The following is a 21891-nucleotide window of genomic DNA, read 5'->3' as shown; positions in this document are numbered from 1 at the left end:
GAAAGACCAAGGCCGGAAGATCCCTAAGGTTATTGGCCAGTGGATTAACCTCACTGAATCCTTGAGTCCCAGTTCCCAATGAGAAAACCTCTAAAACAAAAAAATGGAGACTTGTCCTAGTTAGGATTTGTTTCTGTTGCTGTTAATGAAACACTGTGACCAAAGCAACTTGAAAAGGAAAGGGTTTGTTTGACTTACACTTTCACATTGCCATTCATTATTGAAGGAATTCAGGACAGGAACTTAAGCAGGGCAGGAACCTGGAGGCAGTAGCTGATGCAGAAACCATGGTGGAGGGGTACTGCTTACTGGCTTCCTCCTTTTGGCTTGTTCAGCCTGCTTTCTTATAAACCTATGACTACCAGCCCAGGAATGGCACCACCCACAATGGCCTGGGCGTTCCTCCATCAGTCACTAATTTAAAAAATGACTTACAGCTGAATCTCTTAGAGGCATTTTCTCAATTGAGGTTTCCTTCTTTCTGATAATTCTAGTTTGTGTCAAGTTAACATGAAACCGGCCAGCACAAGAGTTAATAATAACTACGTTCTATGTCTAACTCTGACTTACTTACACACACACACACACACACACACACACACACACACACTTCCATATGTGTATTGCAAGAGGATGTGCATGTAGACAGAAATGTGCAGACAGATGCACTAAAGAATATTGTCCTACTCGGCGTGGTGGTATACCCTTTAATCCCAGTACTCAGTAGGTAGAGGCAAGTAGATCTTTGAGTTTGAGGCCAGCCTGGTCTATAGAGTGAGTTCCAGGACAGCCAGGGTTACATAGAGAAACCTTGTTTTAAAAAACAAAACCAACCAAACAAAAATAATTCCTTAATGAAATGAAGTTTGGACTAAAATCCAAGGCTTTTATTTTTATTTTATGTTTTTTTTTTCATTGTGTCGCTCAGCTTGCTTTGAATTTTTCACCTACCTTAATTTGACCTTTTCTAGTAACTGAGATTATAGATGGCATATTATGCCAAACTTGACTTTTTTGTTTAATGTCAAATAAATGCAGGTTTCTCAGTAAGAGAGATGAGTATTTTAACAGTGACTTTGAAACATAAAGATTTTCATTGAGGACATAGAAGAAAGCATCTTGTTAAGGACTGACTTCATGGCATTTTCTTGGCAAATAGGTCTTCTTATCTGTCTGTAGCACAAGATGTGACCTGCGGTGTAGAAAGGCAAGGGCAGCAGTAGAAGTGCTTCACAGTTGTGTTGGCAGCATGGGGTGTGGGACTTAAAACATTCCCTTTCCTCTGTACAGCTCTTCGTTAACAGTAAATCATTAAGGAAAGTGAGACATATTTAGAAAGTGGTTGCATGCTTGTAATTCCAGCACACAGGCGGCTGAGGTGGGAAAGTTACAAGTTTGAAGTCTATTTTGATTATGTAACAAGGTACTATCTCAAATAACAAATTTATACTTTTGGAATTTACTTTTGTCCTGCCTTGAACCCAGGCCGAACCTCTGAAATGCTCTGAAATGTACCAGAGGATTAAATGTACCAGTTTAATTTCCAGCATCCACATGTTAGCTCACCACTGTCTGTAACTCCAAGATATGATACCCCAACACAGACATACATGCATTCAAAATACCAGTGATCATACAACAAAAATAAAATAATTAAAGAAAAGGAATGGTACTGTTTTTCTAGAGCATTTGAGTTTGGTTACCAGCATCTACAACCACCCACCTGTAATGTAACTCCAGCTTCAGTATTCCCTCTTCAGGCCTCCAAAGACACATACACATGTTACAAAAATACACACACACATGCACGCACACATACACGCATGCACACAAACACGCCTCCTAAGACACTTGCACATGTTACAAAAACACGCGTGCACACATACACGCCTCCAAAGACACCTACACATGTTACAAAAATACACGCATACACACACGTCTCCAAAGACACCTATACATGTTACAAACACATGCACACGCCTCCAAAGACACCTACCCTTGTTACTAAAATATACATACACACACACACACACACACACACACACACACACACACACTCACTCACTCGTTTTCGCACATACACACAGACATGCCTCCAAAGATACCTACCCTTGTTACAAAAATACACACGCACACACACACACACATGCTGGAGAAATGGCTTTCCATCCAAGCACTGGCTGCTGTTTCAAAGGATCTGTTTCCAATTCTCAGCACCTACATAGTGGCTCACAACCATCTGTAGTAGGATTTGATGTCCTCTCTGTCATGCAGACATACATATATTTATATAAGATCACTTACATACATAAATACATATATAAATCCTTAAAGACACATACTAACATATTAGTAAAAATGATGACAATCAACAAAACATTGGTGACTATGTGATGGTAAAAATGTATACCGGTGTCTTAGAGGTGAGTATATTAATAATGGTAACCCTAAGGAAGCATGTTTTGTCTATCTGTATTTAAAGTATTTCTGACACATATGTTCTACAAATATGGCGCGCGCGCGCGCGCGCGTGTGTGTGTGTGTGTGTGTGTGTGTGTGTGTGTGTGTGTGTATGAAAATGAGAAAAGGAATTGCATATATGGTTGTCATCTCGGTATTTACCAGTTTTTATTGGACTTTTCCAGAAATTTTGGTCGAGTCCCTAATAGGGTGTTGTAAGTTGTAATGCCATGAATGAAGTAGAGCTGTAAGTATTGACAAGAAACACTTTTCTTGCAGATGCTTCCTTGACAAGACCACTGCACCATCAAGCCTCAGCTTGCCATCACTCTCATGGAAGTGCCCCTCCTCAGACTCAGCCTCCACCCCAAGTGGATTATGTGATTCCTCATCCTGTCCATGCTTTCCATTCTCAGATATCTTCTCATGCAGCATCTCACCCTGTGGCACCGCCACCCCCAACACATTTAGGCAGTACAGCTGCACCCATCCCTCAGCATCTTCCTCCTGCTCACCAGCCAATTTCACACCATATTCCAGCCCCAGCACCGTCAGCCCAGAGACTGCACCCTCATGAAGTGATGCAGCGGATGGAAGTTCAGAGGAGGAGGATGATGCAGCATCCAACGTAGGTCTCATGGTTTTAAGGAGACTGTGCATGCTTTTCTTTATGTTCTGTTGATCTTTCAAGTATGAAATGTTTTATGTTTTGATACTAGGTTTTACTGTGTGTGACAGACTGGCCTTGAATTTTTAAGCCTCCTGCCTTAGCCACATAGTGCTAAGATATATACCATCACACCTATTTGGTAGAAACAAAATGAAACAGTCAAACAAAGCAGTGTGACTTTAGTAAATCTTCAGCTTGGGAAAAACCATTTTTTGGGGGTGGGGTGGGTCATGCTAGGTATTGAATCCATGGCCTTGCACCTAATAGACAAGGCTTTATCACTAGAGTCTCTGGTGTTGGGGGCAGAGGTGCCACAGGGTAAGATGCTGGCCAGAATACACAGGAAATCTTGTTTCAAATAGCCCACAAAAAACGGTTCTTTTATAAATGACTGTAGCAAAATAAAATTTTTTATCCTGTTTTATATGTTTATATGATATATCTAACTGGTTTGTACATAAGAAATGACATTTGTTTTTAGTTGTATAACATTTTAAAGTTGTATTTCCATTCTTCTATTCTCCTAATTAAAGTATATATTGGAGAAGTTTCAAAAGAATATGAAACCTTTCTCATGGAATGATTTTTGTTTTGTTTTGTTTTGTTGCTGTTGCTGTGTTTTGGATTTGAGACAGGGTCTCATTATGTAGACCTGAACTTAGTAGAGACCCAGCTGCTTCTGCTTCTGACTCCCAAGTGCTAGGATTAAAGGTTTGCACCACTATCCCTGGTTTCTGGGAGGATATTTATATTAGAGATGTTAGAATAAGTGAGCAGTAAGTTTTTATAGAGAGTATCAATGGACTTTTTTTTATTTAATAGTTTTCTAATACATGTTTCTCAGTATAAATTAATTTCATGACTATCTGTAGAGTTTCATAATATAATAGGATGTTTTTCCTACATTAAGAAATAACCAATTATTCAATTATTTCCAGTGGTCTTTTTGTGTTCTGTGTTTCCAGGCGGGCACATGAACGGCCCCCGCCCCATCCACATAGGATGCACCCAAACTATGGCCATGGGCATCATATTCATGTGCCTCAAACCATGTCTTCACATCCTCGCCAGGCCCCAGAGAGAACTGCCTGGTCAGTACCTTCTTTACTTCACACTGTGATAAGCAGTTTCTGGTAAAACTGGGGGAAGAAATGTTTTGCAGTAGAGTGCATGTCCCAGTGAACAGCTGTGTGGGAAGACAGTTCTGCTGGAAGTAGTCATCTCTGGCTGATAAGACCCAGAAAGAAAGCAAAATTTTGTGTTCTGGGGCCGGAGCTACTTGAATCAGGGAAAGAGCTATTGGTTTTGTTTTGTTTTGTTTTGTTTTGTGTCAAATAATATTGTGTGGACTGGGTTCATTGTAGAAGGATCAAGTCAGGGTAAGTCATGTTTCCATACCTCAGTATTTATCATTTCTCTGATGACATTTAAAATCCCCCTTGTAATCAGTTTTGAATATCTATTGCTGCCAATTCAGCCACCATGACACACTGTAGAAATCCAGAACTTAGTCCTGTTAAACTGAATGTTTGTCTCTGTTGAACACAGTCTTCGTGTTCCTCTGTGCTTCCTTCTATCCACACTCCAGCTCTCTACAGCCAAGTGGGACTTTGGCAGATTCTGTAGATGAGAGATTAGAATTTTTCCTGTTTTCGTGAGTGTCTGTCTCTGAGGTCAGACTCACGACCCTGCTTTAGCCACCTCCCTGGTCATGCTTGTGTTTGCTCCACCTGCAGTGTCTACCATTGAAAGGAGAAATCTAGTTTGTGTTCTGAAGAAATAAAGTGGGTTTGCTTAAAGTTTTTTTTTAAATCTGCTTGCTGCAGTCACTGTTGCCGAGTACAGAGTGGGAGTAAGAGAGTGGACCTTCAGCATAAGCTGCTTCTGCTCTTTGAGGGTCGCCACTCTGGGTTTTAGGCATTGAAGAGTTTTTAGATGTAGAAGCTCTTCTAATTGTCATTGACACCAAGAACCCAGCAAACACAGACAGGACTTGGGGAGCATGTTCACATTCAGATGAACCAACTGAGTCAGCTCTATTTGGTGTCGTCCTTGAGGAGAGCCAGGTCCCTAGTCAGAAAAGATCCTTGGAGCCACTCATTATCTCTCTTACTTTTATGACTGCATAAAACTGAGTCGAAATGCTCTCTTGCTTATGCTCACAAGATGAAGCTTTTGAACATTTATCTCTGAAATGTACTTAAAATTATTATTAAAATCTGGGGGGCTAAGTTCTATTTGTCTTAGCATTATAAGTTAAGAACCTTTAGAGGATTTTTGAAATATAAGTCTATGTTTCCATTTCTGTTGGCACTAAAGAGACTATAAGGAAGATACAAAGTTAAACTGCTCTCCCTCTTTCTCAGGGAACTGGGGATTGAAGCTGGAGTAACTGCAGCTACCTATACACCTGGTGCTCTGCACCCTCACTTGGCCCATTACCACGCCCCGCCTCGACTTCATCACCTCCAGTTAGGAGCACTTCCTTTAATGGTAAAGTGGGAATTTTTAATATTATGAAACATTTGCCTTAAAAATAACATCCCTTTTCTAATAAGTATTGTATTAAAATATTTAGGTGTAATAGATGTTTTGCTAAAATTTAGGAATAATTCCCCTAATTAGCCAGCTGTTCTATAAAAATAGATATATTGAAATCTGAGTTTGTAATTTGAATTATAAAATATACTCTTGATGTACAGAATGCCAAGAAATAGGCGTTTCTGCACACCGAGATGACCATGACCTGCTGTCACGGAGATGCATTGGTGAATTTGCCATTAATGGATTGGATCTGTTTTGATGCCACCATAGTGTAGCTGCTTCTGATTGACAGATGCAGATTTTGTTGTTGAAATGTTAAAAAAACTATTTGTAATACTATTAGACATGAACAGAAAAGGAAGTACTCTTTCTTGTAGGGAGAGACACTGCAGAGAGGCTCTGTCCCTTGTCCTAGGCAACTTTGGACTTTAGGGTGCTGCTTTTGCCAAAGTTAAGGCTGATGAGGAGCTGTCAAACAAGAACAAGCACTATGAGTCCATGTAAGCTAGTGTTTCAGCCAGAGCATTTTTAGCCTAGCACTCATGAACTTGAAAGCCTGTGTTCAGCACCACTGAGAGAGAGAAGGGGGGGAGGGGAGGAGAGAAGGAGAGAGAGAGAGAGAGAGAGAGAGAGAGAGGAGAGAGAGAGAATGAATATGAAGCTGCTCTGACAAGAAACTGGGATTCAGCAGCCACATGGAGTATTTTGTTGTTGCAGTTGTTTTGTTTTGAGACAGAGTCTGTCTATGTAGCCCTAGCTGTCCATGAACTTAATATATAGACCACACTGGCCTCGAATATAGAGATATGCCTGCCTCTATCTGATTGTATTTATGCTTTTTGAGTGATTTAATCTGATTTTCCTTGAAAGAGTGACACCTCCTCAATTATGGGAAAAGTAGATTTAGAGGTGGAAGAAGGAAACTTTTATAACATAAAGGTAATGAGTACCTGAAAGAAAACACTGGCAGGTGGCAGGAAAAGCACCAGGACACAATGAGTAGTACTTAGGCTACTCATAGGCCAACACTTCATTGTGTTGGAGAATATTAGATGGCCTGAGAAAGAGTTAGATGGGAGATTTTGGACCTACTAAATCTAATTGCTGTGTCCATTAAAGATTTTTTTGCTTTGTGCTAAAGATATGTTTTTGACCTGGCAAGAAACCTTGCAGTGCTAAGGAATCCAAGGAGGAGGAGTAGATTTTCAGAGAGAACATAGAAGTTGAGTAGACAGTACAAATAGAGCAGTCAAATGACTGTGTACCTCAGACAAATGACAGTAACTGCCTCCAAAGCTGAGAAACAAAGCAAGTTTCTTTTTATAAATTTATATGGTTAGTAGTGTCTGATCACACAAAAGAATAAAGTTTGGAAAATATTGACGGTTGGAATGGATTTTATCAGTAGTATAGCTAACTGGTAAGAAGGGAGATGGTTACATTTTCTTCCCTTCCCTCTGGCTCCTTCCATTCTCCTTCCTTTTTTGAGGTAGTAGAATTGACTCATGGTCCTGTTCTTTCTAGGTAAGCACTCTACCACCAAGACACACTGCTTGCTCTTGGGGTACTCTTTAAGAAAGATGAGAAGTTATAGACAGTAATTACACATTACTTGTAGCTTGGCTATGAAGGGCAGAATTACTAGAAATTCCAGTATTAAGGAACATTGTGGTTTGGAGGAACAGAAATGTTTTGACTTGACAGAAAGCCAGTAGAAAGGATTTCTTTGGGAGGCAGAGGCAGGCGGATTTCTGAGTTCGAGGCCAGCCTGGTCTACAGAGTGAGTTCCAGGATAGCCAGAGCTATACAGAGAAACCCTGTCTTGAAAAACCAAAAAAAAAAAAAAAAAGAACGTCTTGTTCAGAGAGAGAAATAAGGAGTAGCCAATTAATAAGGACCGGGTAAGGGAAACGAGAAGACTACATTTGAATAGGAGGAGAAGCGTCCACAGAAGGTAGAGAAAAGACACAGGGAAAGGGTTTCAGAAAAAAGATTCACATGTGGAGGTAGAATTGCTCTTTACGTTGCTTGGAGGAAGTTGTTAGTTATAAGTAAAGCTGCAGATAATGTAATATGCTATTGAAGGTTAAGAGCTATTGCTTTTAAATTGTGTGTTTATTTTGAATTATTCTTCACATGTGAGTTGTCAGTATATTATAGTCTACTAGAAGTGTGTTTTGATACAGCACAGGCTGATTAAAAATCCAGCACAGTCTGGAGAGGGCGGGAGAGATGGCTATGTGGTTAAGAGCACTATCTGCTCTTCCAGAGGTCCCAGGTTCAATTCCCAGCACCCACATGGCAGCTTACAACTGTCTATAAGTCTTGTTCCAGGAGATCCGACTCCTTCACATGCAGGCAAAATACTAATGTACATAAAAATAAATAAATTATCAATTAAAAAATCATGCTGAAGAAAAACAGTTTTGAAATGTTGGAGATTTATTTATAAATTGATAATTACTTATAAAGACAGAATAGTACTCTGTCTCCTCCTTCATATATTCAGTTTACTTTTGGTGTCTGCTATAATAATGCTGCACAGTGCTGTAAGCTCCTCATCGTGATCTTGTTTCTGTTTAATCACTGACTTAATGTATATTGATTTGTTCATTGAGAGCATTCAGCAGTACTATTACAACGCGTACCTGAGCAAAACTTAACCTGACATGTGTTTGCTCCCCAGGCAAAACACGGCCTTTATTGGTATAGAATCCTTAAACAGTCCTTGAGACCTGTATTTGGACCCACGTTAAACATGAAAGAAAGCCCGTGGTTGAAAGTGTCATGGGAGAAGCATACCACTAAAGAGATGCAGGAAAGCTGAGAAGGCTCCCAGTATGACTGGGAGCAGCAAGTCAGTCAGTACCAGTTTCTCAACACACTGCATGGCCATAACGAACAAATGTTCCCAGAGTAACAAGCAAATTTAACCTGTGGATAGCTCACAGAAGATGGAATCTGAAATATGCAGGATTTACTATACTGAATGGAACAGTTTTGCTTTGTTTAAAGATTTATTTATTTATTTTATGTATATAAGTACAGTCGTAGCTGTCCTCAGACAGACCAGAAGAGGGCATCAGATCTTATTACAGATGGTCATGTTGCTGAGAATTGAACTCAGGACCTCTGGAAGAGCAGTCAGTTCTCTTAACTGCTGAGCCATCTCTCTAGCCCAGGTTTCTTTCTCTTTTTTTAATTATTAAAATTAGATTCACTGACAGAATCAAGATGGGCAGTCAAGAAAATTCCATGCTTTTTACTACTTAGAAGTTGACTTGATCTTATGAAAGCTTTAATTTCTTTCAAGTTCCTTTGATACTACCAAGAGACCATCAGCTTAGTAAACTTGAGCATACACAGAATTAGTTAATTAATTAATTAATTATTAATTTACTTATTTATTTATTTTCTGAGACAGGGTTTCTCTGGGTCACGGTGTAGACCAAATTATCCTTACACTCAGAGATCCACCTGCCTCTGCTTCCTGAATGGTGGGAATCCAAGGCATGAGCTTTATGTTTTAAAGGAGGGACTGTATTTTGCTATGTTCTGCAGGCTGACCTTGAAACTAGACCTATCCTCAAACCACCTCAGTCTACCTTACTTTAGCCTTCTGAGTAACCAGGACTGAGTATGTCTCCCAACATCCATCTATATGCAGAGTTCTTTGCGTAAGGTTGTATTTTAAGGGGAGTCTAACTGTCCCTCATAATAGAATGTACAGTTGGAATTATGGCTTGTCTTTTGAACTGAGTGTATGTGATGGTTTGTACATGCTTGGCTCAGGGAGTGGCCGTATTGCTAAGTGTGGCCTTGTTGGAGTATGTGTCTCCCTGTGGGTGTGGCCTTAAGGCTTGGAAGTCAGTCTTCCACCAGCAGCTGTCAGATGAAGATATAGAACTCTCAAAAAAAAAAAAAAAAAAAAAAAAAAAAAAAAAAAAAGAACTCTCAGCTCTTTCTGCACTATTCCAGTCTGGATGTGTCCATGTTCCTACCTTGAGGATACTGGACTGAACCTCTGAACCTGTAAGCCAGCCCCAATTAGATGTCCTTTATAAGACTTGCCTTGGTCGTGGTGTGTGCTCACAGCAGTAAAACCCTAACTAAGACAGAAGTTGGTACCATAGACTCAGGTATTGCTGTGATAGGTCTGACCATACTTTTGTTTGGAAGGATATGGATTTTGGGACTTTGGATTTAGAAAGCAATGGAATGCTTTAAGTAGGGCTTAATGGGCTCTTCTAGTAGGAATATGGAAGACTTTGTTGCTATGAATTATATGAGCTGTGCAGATCTGGCCCAAGAGGTTTCAGTGGAGAAAAACTTCAGTATGTGGCCTAGAGACTGTTTTTGTGGTATTTTGGTGAAGAATGTGGCTACTTTTTGCCCTTGTTTGAAGAGTCTACCTGAAACTAAAGTAAAGAGACTCAGATTAATTGTATCGACAAAGGAAGTCTCAGAAATGCCCATCATAGACTTTATTCTCTGGTTAAGTCTCATGAAAAGCATTTTAAACAAGCATAGCAAACTGAGAAAGCAAAAATATAAAATATATGGTTTGAGTATTAAAGGGGCACCAGGAAGTAAAATGGAGCTGAATCCTGTGTTCAAGAATATTAAATTGAGGGGCTAGAGAGATGGCTCAGCGGTTAAGAGGACTGACTGCTCTTCCAGAGGTCCTGAGTTCAATTCCCAGCAACCACATGGTGACTCACAACCATCTGTAATGAAATCCAATACCCTCGTTTGATGTGTCTGAAGACAGCTACAGTGTACTCATATACATAAAACAAATAAATATTTAAAAAAATATTAAGTTGAATTAAGGAAGTAATGACTCATGACCAGTCTGAGACAGAGCACATTCTAGGTGAAGAAAGCTTAAATCCAGGAATGGTGGTGCAGAACTTGGCAGTTTTCGCCATATGTCTCCGGCTTTATAGTTAAGAGGAGAAGGAGACTACTGGGACAACTGATGCTGCTTAGCTGGAGCTAAGAAATTAGCAGTGATAAGAAGAAGCCAGCATCACTGAGGTGAAGTCTTCTGGGAAGTGTTTTCTGAGAGCACAAAGAAGCTGTGTTCCAGAGATAGCTAAGGTTGTACCTCCTACAGCAGCTGCACTTGGTTATGTTCTAAGAATCATCCAGGTGCTATTGGTTTTGAAAGCATGGAGGGGAGGGGTCATGAAGAGCAGCTGAGGCTTGGCATGTTCCTTCCTTGATGATATGTGACTGAACTTCTGAATCTGTAAGCCAGTTGTCTTTTATAAGACTTGTCTGTTCACAGCAATAAAACCCTAAGACAGTTGAATATCTTCAAAGTTATCAAAACTTGCAAATCTTAATTGACTTCATCCATCTCTAATATTATAAACAGGTCCCTGACATGGCAGGCTATCCTCACATCCGTTACATTTCTTCAGGATTGGATGGAGCATCATTCAGAGGTCCTTTTAGGGGCAACTTTGAGGTATGAAATAAAATAAGTGAAGATATTTGCCATGGTGTTTCTAGTGCAGGCTGAATTGTGTTTTCACAACTAAGTAATATGGCTACTGTGGCTGTGAATCAGAAGGCAGCAAAACATCTGGTTTTGTCGTGTTGTTTCTGGGACTTACACAAAGATATATGAACAATATCTTAAGGTCAGAAGTAACTATTTAAAATACAATAAATACAGCCTGGCAGTGGTGCAAAACTTTAATCCAGCACTTGAGAGACAAACAGGCTGGTCTGCCTAATGAGTTCCAGGCTAAGTAGCACTGCATAATAAGACCCAGTCTTTTTTTTTTTTTTGGTTTTTGGTTTTTCGAGACAGGGTTTCTCTGTGTAGCTCTGGCTGTCCTGGAACTCACTTTGTAGACCAGGCTGGCCTCGAACTCAGAAATCCACCTGCCTCTGCCTCCCAAGTGCTGGGATTAAAGGCGTGCGCCACCACCGGCCTGCACCCCTAAGACCCAGTCTTAACACAAAAAAGGGGGATTGCAGGATAGCTCAGTGAGGGACCCACGTTTATATCCTAGTACCCCCATGATGGCTTAGAACTGTCTGTGACTCCAATTCAAGGGGATTCAGTGTTGCCTTCTGGCTGCCTCAGGTACCATGCATGCACATGGTACACAACTATATCAAAGGGAATATCCACTTAAAATTAAAAAACAAACAAACAAAAAATCCCTGCTAAATCAGTATAAACATCCAATAAAGAACATGCTATTTGTTTTTCTTTTCTTTTTGTTTTTTTGAGACAGGGTTTCTCTGTGTAGCCCTGGCTGTCATGAAACTCACTCTGTAGACCAGGCTGTCCTCGAACTCAGAAATCCGCCTGCCTCTGCCTCCCAAGTGCTGGGATTAAAGGCATGCGCCACCACCGCCCCGCTAAAGAACCATTTTAAAGTGGCAGGAAAACCATAGTTGTTTTCACCAAGTTTTATTGGTTAAGAAACAGTTTGGAGAAAGGAAAGCCAAGTGATTCATGTGCTACTTCGTATTTCACTTACGGTTGGTATTTAGAACAGCTTGTTTCCTTGATGTGATGGACAGAATTCAGCTTCTGCACCCATGTGCACATCCAGACTTGCCCAGTGCTATGTGGTCATGTCCTTATTTACAAGGCTAGGGCTTCAATGTCAACATTTATAGTATTTGTATTATAGGGTTATGAAATTTACATTTGTTGCATTTGTATAATTGACAGTGCTCTCAAAGGAATATTCATTGTGGTTTTAATACTAGTTATTCATTACTTTCAGGAATTGATTCATCTGGAAGAAAGATTAGGAAATGTCAATCGTGGAGCCTCCCAGGGAACAATTGAAAGGTGCACATATCCACATAAATATAAAAAGGTGAGGATTTAGTCCACAAAACTCCTAGATTGGTATGCATATGCATGAAATGGAATGTTATGAACCCTTGAATCCAGGATTCCATAATGAAAAAGTAGCTAAAACATATACTCTGAAACTGAAATCTCTTCACATAATCCCTGGTTTTCCTATTCAGACAGGAAGTTATAGATTTCTTAAGTGTTCTCCAAGATACTTTTGTGCATTTTATAATACTTTTACTATACTTATATATGTATTGTTTCTTCTAGTTAAAAAAGAAGCCTACAGGGGGACATCTAGGAAGCTTTGTTCATCACTTTTTATTTGTTTATAAGCTCTGAGCTCTTTCTCTGGTTCAGGTGATAAGGTATTGCTATGTAGCCCAGGCTAGCCTTACATTTGAGCTTCTTCTGCCTCAGCCTCCAGAGGTGGCATTACAGGTATGGCTGCCATGCTGAGCTTCCATCTTGTCTTTAGTATCTTGTGCAAAATTCCATCGTATATTAACTATCCTTTTATGTCTAATGTGGTGGCTACACCTGTTATCCCAGCACTAGAGAGCCTAAGCAAAGGAATTGCATGGGTTTGAGGCCAGCTTGGGTTTACAAAATAAAACAAGCAACAACAATAAAAACAGTGACGGGGGAGCGGGGGGGTTGTCCACAGGTAAATCACATAGCCAGGCCTCTTCGCTGATGTTTAGATTCTATTTCTCATAACTTTAAGCTTCACTCTGTGTAGTGGTAGGTGGAAATTCCAAATTAGACATGTAAAATTAGTTGTTTACAGTGAACAGATAATGCTTAGTGCTATAGGAGAACAGTGAATATGGAAGTTACTGTTGGTATTTTTCATGGTTTCTAAGAGTGTCAATCAGACATTACCACTATGTCCTGTCTAAACTAACTATTGTTATTGGAATTAATTTATAAAGATGTTTGAAATAGTCATTAAAGGAATAATTTACTAAGTTGAATAGTAATTATATAGAGTATCATGATGAATTAACAGTAATAGGATTTAATCTAGAGAATTTGTTACAGTATGACTTTGCTCATGCTGACTTTCAGGAGTCAGTAATTAATTGTTAGTCACTTCATTCATCTGTTAATTTATGACAGTGTTGTGTAGGAAATAAATTGCATATGAATATGTGGTCTTGTTTTATTCTTGTTTGTTTTAAATAAACACAGACTTTACTCAGTTGTTCAATAATGTCATCTCTGCTAATAAGGTAACAACTGATTGGTTCTCACAGAGGAAACTGCACTGCAAACAAGATGGGGAAGAAGGGACAGAGGAAGACACAGAGGAAAAATGTACTATCTGTTTGTCTATTTTAGAGGAAGGTGAAGATGTAAGGTAACTAGAGATTTCTTACTTAAAGTCCACTCTCTTAAACAGAAAGGACACTTTGCTCAGTGGCAAAGTGCTTGCCTGGTTGCACAGCCCTGACAACTTTGTGCCTCAGCACTACAGATAGGTGATTGATTCACAAATAGATCAATAGATCTTAAGAGGGCATGCATTTAAAAGTAAACTGGAAACTAAATAAAGACAATTGCTGATGTACTGTTGCCAGCTCTGTAAGTAAAAGGATAAGCGGATCAGAGTCTCCATGTAGATGACAAAAGCGTGGAGGAGAGAGTGCATCTCCTCTCTGGGCTGCAGCACAGTCTAGGTGGGGCACTTCGTTGTAAACAGTGTCTTCTTCATGCAGGAGTGACAGTTTGAAAGGATTTTGATATCCGGATTATAAGGGCTCAAGATCATCGCTATGCACTTTATTGACAGCACTTTTTTTTCTCTCAGTTTTCTGAGACAGGGTCTCACTATATAGCCCTGGCTGGCCTCAGGCTCACAGAGATCCATTTCTTCTGCCTCTCTAAGTGCTGGGATTATAGGCATGTGTCTCTGTGTCCAGCATAACTATACTTTTGTGATTTAGCAATGTTCTCTTAACTTAGTATTATTATTTGAAAGTATTTTCTTTGTATAATTACCAAGATGATTATTTTGTTACCATCTTGACATTTTAAATAATAACATATCAAATATAACAGTGCTATGGGTAGTAATTTTTTCCTTGCAAGGATATTTTTATCTTAACTTCTTCAACTAGTAGCTGAGAGAAGAAAAATGACAAATTATTGTTCACTACATTACATGGTAAGGGTCTTTTTTATGTTGCTAAAATGTACTATTATTTTTCACATATATATGTGAAAAAAACTATATATATATATATATAATTTTGTGTGCATATACATTTGTACATCATATACGTGCAGGTCTTCAAGGAGGCCAGAAGAGAGCATTGGATTCCCCCAGGAGTGGGTGCTGGGAATCTAATTGTGGCCCTCTGGAAGAGCTGCTGCCTTTTTCTTAACTGTTGAACCATCTTTGCAGCCCCTGTGTTTGTTTATTTATTTTTTTCTTTAAACACAGTCTTTCAAGTGATGGCATGTAGTTATTCAGTCAGTCTCTTAATGGTGTTACTAGGAGTTTCCAAGAAGGAAGAGAGCACTCGTAGGTATTATTCGTGAGACATGTTAGGCTATTGGGATACAAATAGCAACTCTTAATAATAAGTAGAAAATTTCTTAAGTATCAGCTTCATCCTACTCTTAAATTTAGATTTAGTGTTACCTGGTCTTTACTATCAGCTTTATTTTTAGTTTCTATTTGGCAGTTTGGTGTGATATTCTGAAGTGAGTATCTCCTGTTAGCCCATCTTATAAAGCAGTAGCATTTTGCTAAGTGGGTATCCCAATTGCCCTATGAAAACAGTATTCCTTACCTCAGGAATGTTGTTCAGCTTAATGTCTAAAGAGTTTCAGGTTTGAAGTAATGTTACATGTTACAGTGATCTTTAATTCCTACAGCAAAGGCAAGTAAATGAGTATGTATTTCAAAGAATCTTCACAAGCATCATAATGATTTGATGGCTCAAAGTGTTTGCAGCATCATACAACAAGGTATTTTCATCTCCAGCACATTGGCCACTCAACTACAAGACAAAACTAGAGTAGTGCTCCTTGCCATTGCTGCTTGACCTGACACTTCTTAGGAGTTTTATATAGTTTGCTACCATAGACATGCCAGTTATCTATCTTGGTAACTCATACATTATATTGTCCAAAATGCCAGTTTTATAATGAGTAATTCTTCTCAGAGAAGGTATGTGTATGCATATAAGTACTACAGTACACATGGTGAAGTCAGAGGACAACCTTGGTTCCTACCTTCTGCCTCCTTTGTAACAGGTGTTTTTGTTCACTATTGTATGCACCAGGCTAGCTAGCTATCCAGCTTCTGGGGAATTTGTCTCCATCCCGTATCCTTATAGGGGCATCCTGGAGTGCAGGTGTGCCATGTCATTGCATGCTGTTTTTCATGGGAATTCTGAGGATCTGAGGTCAGGTTGTCAGGCTTGCACAGCAATTACTTTGCCATCCTGCCAGTCCTAGTCTTTGTAACAGAAAGATGCTTGGTAACTTCGTAACATTATTAAATTACTAGGTGTAACATGTATTTGCAAATCAATATCCCATAGAGTTGTCATGAAATTAATTTTTGCTTTTTTCTTCAATGATAGGCGCCTTCCGTGTATGCACCTTTTCCACCAAGTGTGTGTTGATCAGTGGCTGATCACCAATAAGAAGTGCCCCATATGCAGAGTGGACATCGAGGCCCAGCTGCCAAGTGAAAGTTGACATTGTGTTTCAGAACTCTTGCTGTCCCTCTCATTCCCATCCTTCCTGGTACTGCAGTCAACCAAAGATGGCATGACTTACCTGCGCAGATCTGGAAGCCTTGAACTCGGAGTGCTGACTCTGCTACATGGTACAGCTACCGCTAGACCTACAACTTATGTACACAGTTGATTTTGATGTATTTATAAAAGCTTTTGTGTTTTTTTTTTCTAGATTTGATATTACTTCCTGTATCATTTTACTGTATTTTTGCATGATTCCTTGTATTGCATTTCTTTGCACATATTATGGGCTTGTGACCCTAAACTTGCAGGCAAGATTAGCTGCTTTAGTAAGTAGTATTTTGTGGTCTTTTGTTTTTTTTTTTTGTTTTGTTTTTTACATAGTACCTTGAAAATTATGAATTTTTTTATCCATTACTAACCTTTAATTTAATCAATCATGTACTTTAGTTTAATGTATAAAGATCCTCTAGGAAATGATAATATTGTGTATTAAGACATTCCTTAATTAAATTAGGACAAAATGGCTGCTGTATATTTACAATATGGAGTTCTGAGTTAAGTACCGCCCTTAATACTGGGAACAGAATGTAACCCATGTCAGTCAGATGCAGGTGGTACTCACAAGACCAGAGTGATCAATAGGAATATTCTTGGTGTATCCTTTCTTCCAGCACAGTGCAAGATAGAGTTGCTGTTGATGCCGTATGTTTAGACTGCTGTTCTGACCCTATTTATCTCTCTCTGCCATTTGGAACTTTATTCCCTAACCCAGGTCTTGCTGCTGTGAAACAGCATTGATGAACACTAAATAATTAATTTGAGATAGCTGGATTGTATATACTTGCAGATTTAAAAAAATAGGGAAATTGAAAAAGACATGTAGAATTTTGTTAGGTCTTCTGCTAAGCACGAATAAGATATCTGCTTACATTAATTTTATAAAGTCATTCAGTCAGAATTTAGGATTCAGTCATTGGCAGGTATCTTTGCATTCGTAGAACTTCCAAGGGTCCCAGGATCACTTTTAAGGAATTTTTTTTTATAGTTTAAATAAAGTCAGCTGAATCTACATGTCTCTTGTTTTATTTCTCTCTAAACTTGAAAACAATAAATCTGCAGATACTGTGAGGCACAGATTATATTGTCAAGCTACTGTTGCTATGGTTATAGACACCCACTTCAGACATTACCAAGAGTCGATCACTGACTTAAAAATTTTAATTTCTATAGTTAAGATTTACAACATAATATAGAGTGAAAGTTAACATACTAACATTTCTCCTTTGGAGGAAGTTTTAATCCACTTCAGGATGCATATTAGCAAGATACTTTCATATACAGGATAGCCTAATTTTATTTGTTTAAATATGCTTAATATGCCCAAGATTGCAAATGCATCCAGTCAGTAATACCACTGTCTGTATGTGGAAGACATGTTCCCATGGATCATATGTGAAGATGTCAATAAGCTTGCATTAAGCCACCTGCTTTGTAAGTGGATTGATTAATAAATAACTTATATTTCTATTGTCTTTGTGTTTTATAATTAGTGTTTATAAAATGGTTTACGTTGGACACTTTGGAGTTCAGATGATACCCACCTGACTGATACTTGCATATGCTGGTGCTTATATTCATTCAGTTTTGCCTTTTATATTAGTAAATATCCTGGTACATTAATTTCATTATCAACATGTGTCTACAGAGTATGCATGCAGATGGAGGGTGGATATAGTTAAAAGTATACTTGTGAGCTAGCATGAAGCCTGATATTAAGACATTTCTAACTGCAGGGGTTCTGAGATCTTTGCCCACCACTTCAAAAAGAGGGCAAAAGTACCATTGATTACCAGTCTACATTACAGAAGATCAGGAAAGAGTAGATAGGTAGTGCCTGCTGTCGCACTGGGAAAAAGCCAAAAAGAAGACTGTGCTACATATAGGACTGCCTGCCATTAGAGAGCCTGAGTCTGCCCAAGTCATTGAGAATAAGGTGAAAGTGAGGGATGTGTGTGGAGAGGTGACTCAGTGGTTTGAGTTCAGTTGCCAGCACCTGTATCAGATAGTTTCCAAGCTCCAGAAGGACCTGACATCTCTGGCCTCTACAGGAACCTACACTTATGCATATATACCCCCCTATCCACCCTGCCCCAATACATACACAGACATATGTTTTGTTTTGTTTTTTTTTTAACATTTATTTATTTTTTATTATATGTAAGTACACTGTAGCTGTCTTCAGACATTCCAGAAGAGGGCATCAGATCTCATTACGGATGATTGTGAGCCATCGTGTGGTTGCTGGGATTTGAACTCAGGACCTTCAGGAGAGCAGTCAGTGCTCTTAACTGCTGAGCCATCTCTCCAGCCCCAGACATATGTTTTTAAAGAGTTAAATTGGAGAGAGTTCCATGGTATGGGGTCCTACTGGTGTTTTTTCAGAACATAAGAATTCTCTCACATATGAGGTTTAGATACATAAGCCCCTGACATGTTTTCTTTTGTTGTTTTTTGTTTTTTTTTCGAGACAGGGTTTCTCTGTGTAGTCCTGGCTGTCCTGGAACTCACTCTGTAGACCAGGTTGGCCTCGAACTCAGAAATCCGCCTGCCTCTGCCTCCCAAGTGCTGGGATTAAAGGCGTGCGCCACCACCGCCTGGCCCCTGACCTGCTTTATAATTGGTATTGCTTTATATATGTTTGTTTTACTATTTAATTTTTGTGGGACAGGGTCTCATGATGTAAGCTCTGGCTTTGAATTAATTATGTAGACTAGGCTGGCCTCAGTTTCAGAAGAGCTACACCTACCCTCTGGCTCTCAAGTCCTGGAGTTTTCTCCTACACCACCTACAAAGAAACACAGTACTAAAAATAAGTCTTAAAAAGAGAATATAAATTATTGCTTTAATTCCTAAGAGTTTGGCCTTTCAAAGCAAATGCAGTATCATGAGGTGCTAACATTACTGCTGCAGCTTTGTCCAAGCAACTAGTCACTAAATGGGGAAAAAAACGTCACCCTCGGCATTCACAAGAGCTTTAGTTTTTCTTTTGTCCTATAGTCATGGGAGATTCTGCTCTGTGTGTTTTGCTTCTCACCTTATAATCACAGCAGCTGTGTCAGTCAACTACTGCTGGAGGGTAAGAATTGATGTCCTCTACTCTAAAGTTACATTTTGTGTGTGTGTGGTGGTGGTGTATTTGTGCATATAGAAGGCTGTAAGTCACTGTTGTGCACCCTTCTCCATTGCTCCCTGTTTGCTAGGGCCATGTCATTTTGTCTGCCTAGTTTAGGTTTTAAAAGTAGGTTTCTTGCCAAGACTTTGCTCTGGACATACTGTCTTTTGTAGGTAAACATTCTCTCTGACTAGAATCAGAACTCCCAGTTGGGTCTGATTCATGCTTCCATATTGTATAAACATACCCTTCAAGACTATCAAATGGCAAAACATCTGGAAATGGTAAATGCGCTCAGTTTTTCCATTGAAAGCACGTAACAAAACAGCATTGAGAATTCAGATTTTTAAAGGGATCATATGTCCCAACCACTATCGTATGTTTGCTAGCCAAATTGTTGCCCCATGAGAAGACAAAAATATACTAACCAGCAACATACTGTAGGTCATAGAAATACCCTCCATGTGTCAGTGTTGTGTGACAACCACCACAAAACTTGTTTTCAAGTACTTTTATTTGCTCACAGATGCTCAATTTGGGCAATGCTAATGGAATCTAGCTCATCTTTCTCTGTGGTCTTCCTGGGGTGCTACTGGAATAGTTTGTCCAGTATGCCTGACTTAGACATCCGATGCTTTCATTTGCGTGGTGAGAACTGCTGATGGTTCACTGGGTCTTTTCACTGTCATCTATTTAGCACAAGATAGCTAGACCTTTTTACACAGTGGGTCAGTGATCCTGGAACTGCCAGGCTACCTTAGAGACTATCAAGGCTAGCTGAGATGAGTGGGCAGGGTAGAAGACCCCAAACCAATACAATTTGGCCATTTTAAATCCAGCATAGGGGCTAGTCATGTAGCTCAGATGGTAGAGTCCCTAGGCCTCAGGAAGTCCTGGGTTCTGACAATGCAGTATACTAGTTGTAGTGCAGCTTATAATCCCACTCAGGAGGTAGAGATGCAGGAGGATTAGAAATTCAAGGTTGGGCTGGAGAATTGGCTCAGGGGTTAAGAGCACTGACTCCTCTTCCAGAGTCCTCAGTTCAATTCCCAGCAACCATCTGGTGACTTACAGTCATCTGTAATGGGATCCAGTTGGTTGTTTGGTGTGTCTGATGACAGTACTCGTATATATAAAATAAATAAATCTTAAAAAATAGTATTAAAAAATAAATTCAAGGTCATCCTCAACTACATAAAAAGTTGTGAACCAGCCTAGAACCCTGAGACCCTGTTGTAAAGTTAATTCACCACAGTAACCTAACGTACAGCCAATGGTTTTGTTAAAATGCCTCATTTCATATAGAGATGAGGTCTGTCTGTGTTGGCAAACTGGTGCTGAAATCACAAGTTTAAGAGATCCTCCTGCTTAGCCTTCCAAGTAACTGGAATTACAGGCATGTGCAATAGTACAAACTGCCGAGCACATTTTTCTTCCCCAGTCCAAGCCAATAGTTCCCAAGAAAGAAAGCTATTTGTGACATCTGTGATGGACAAAGAGTCAGCAGTCACAGAACTTTCATTTCCTTTAGTAGGTATTTGAGAGAAATTAATGGGACATAAATAACTCTTTCTGCTCATTTGATTTCCAATATCCTTGTGTAATTTAGATCGAGGGGTAATTCTGCCAGCCTGTCTTTCAGGTGGGAGTGTTGAACAACACTGGTTCTTCCTTTAGACTTCAATTGGAAATGTCCGATTTGGGTGAAGGGGGAGAGAGTAGTTGTTATTTCCCAATAGAAGAGACTTGAAGTAAAACAATGAAGACTGATGGGGAAGCCTGATGTGAGTCAAGTTTCATATTTCAAGTCGTTCTGGCACTCGACCATTTTCTGTGTTGTTTTGATCTCTCCTTTTCAGGGCTTTGCACATACATCATACCACTAAGCAATGGCTTCCCACCATAGCATTCTTTTTCTGTCTTGATCACTACCTAGTCTTTTCCCCAGAGTAATATTCTTTTCTTTTGTCTCGTCTTCTCACTGTTCACAATTTGGGATACTCCTTAGTTTTCTTTTGAAATCGTGTGCACATCACACCATCATTTGACAAATCGTTTCTGAGTCCGACTGTATTGTGCTGGGAGTCACATAAATCATGTCTAGTTTGAATTACGACTCTGCTGGGGATCTTTTAGGAAGACCATATATAGCACACATTCGAGTCTCAATCATCTTGTAGCCCTGAACGACCTGGAGATGATGGCTCCATTTGCCAGATCCTTCCAATCCAAATTCCCAGATAGACGTTTCCGGAAGAGGAAGTAAGGTCAGAAGTAGCATTTCCAGGAAGTTCTCTTCTACCCAACCCAGAACAAACTTCTAAAGACATCTGTGCTTACGTGAGGGCTCCGCCCCGCCTTCCAGATTAAGATAGCCTTTTCCAGTAGGAGAAAAAATATTTTGTTTAATCTTAGGGACTAGAATTTGAAAATAAGACTGTAGGCAAGGAAACGACAAAGCCCGGCGGTCTCGCTGGTTGCTATGACA

At 39.5% G+C, this 21891-nt stretch overlaps 1 protein-coding gene across 7 annotated transcripts in view; it reads left to right on the top strand.

Annotated features, from left to right (window-relative positions):
* The window catches only part of Rnf111 (ring finger protein 111), a 70267-nt gene extending 52504 nt beyond the window's left edge, over nucleotides 1-17763 (top strand). For 3 of the 7 annotated variants that reach the window (XM_031346319.1, XM_031346317.1, XM_031346318.1), the window contains 7 exons: nucleotides 2740-3088; nucleotides 4069-4221; nucleotides 5497-5623; nucleotides 11058-11150; nucleotides 12433-12528; nucleotides 13745-13872; nucleotides 16109-17763. In XM_031346319.1, the coding sequence (XP_031202179.1) occupies nucleotides 2740-3088; nucleotides 4069-4221; nucleotides 5497-5623; nucleotides 11058-11150; nucleotides 12433-12528; nucleotides 13745-13872; nucleotides 16109-16226 (1064 nt within the window). In that variant the 3' untranslated portion in view covers nucleotides 16227-17763. The remainder of the gene's footprint in view (nucleotides 1-2739; nucleotides 3089-4068; nucleotides 4222-5496; nucleotides 5624-11057; nucleotides 11151-12432; nucleotides 12529-13744; nucleotides 13873-16108) is intronic. The other 4 variants (XM_031346324.1, XM_031346323.1, XM_031346321.1 and 1 more) reach the window with 3 other exon arrangements.
* The last annotated feature ends 4128 nt before the right edge of the window (nucleotides 17764-21891 follow it).

The sequence above is a fragment of the Mastomys coucha genome, unplaced genomic scaffold (genome assembly GCF_008632895.1).
Source record: "Mastomys coucha isolate ucsf_1 unplaced genomic scaffold, UCSF_Mcou_1 pScaffold23, whole genome shotgun sequence".
Lineage (NCBI taxonomy): Eukaryota > Metazoa > Chordata > Mammalia > Rodentia > Muridae > Mastomys > Mastomys coucha.
The sequence above is the reverse complement of the archived record's forward strand: the minus strand, read 5'-3'. Positions and strand labels throughout refer to the sequence as shown.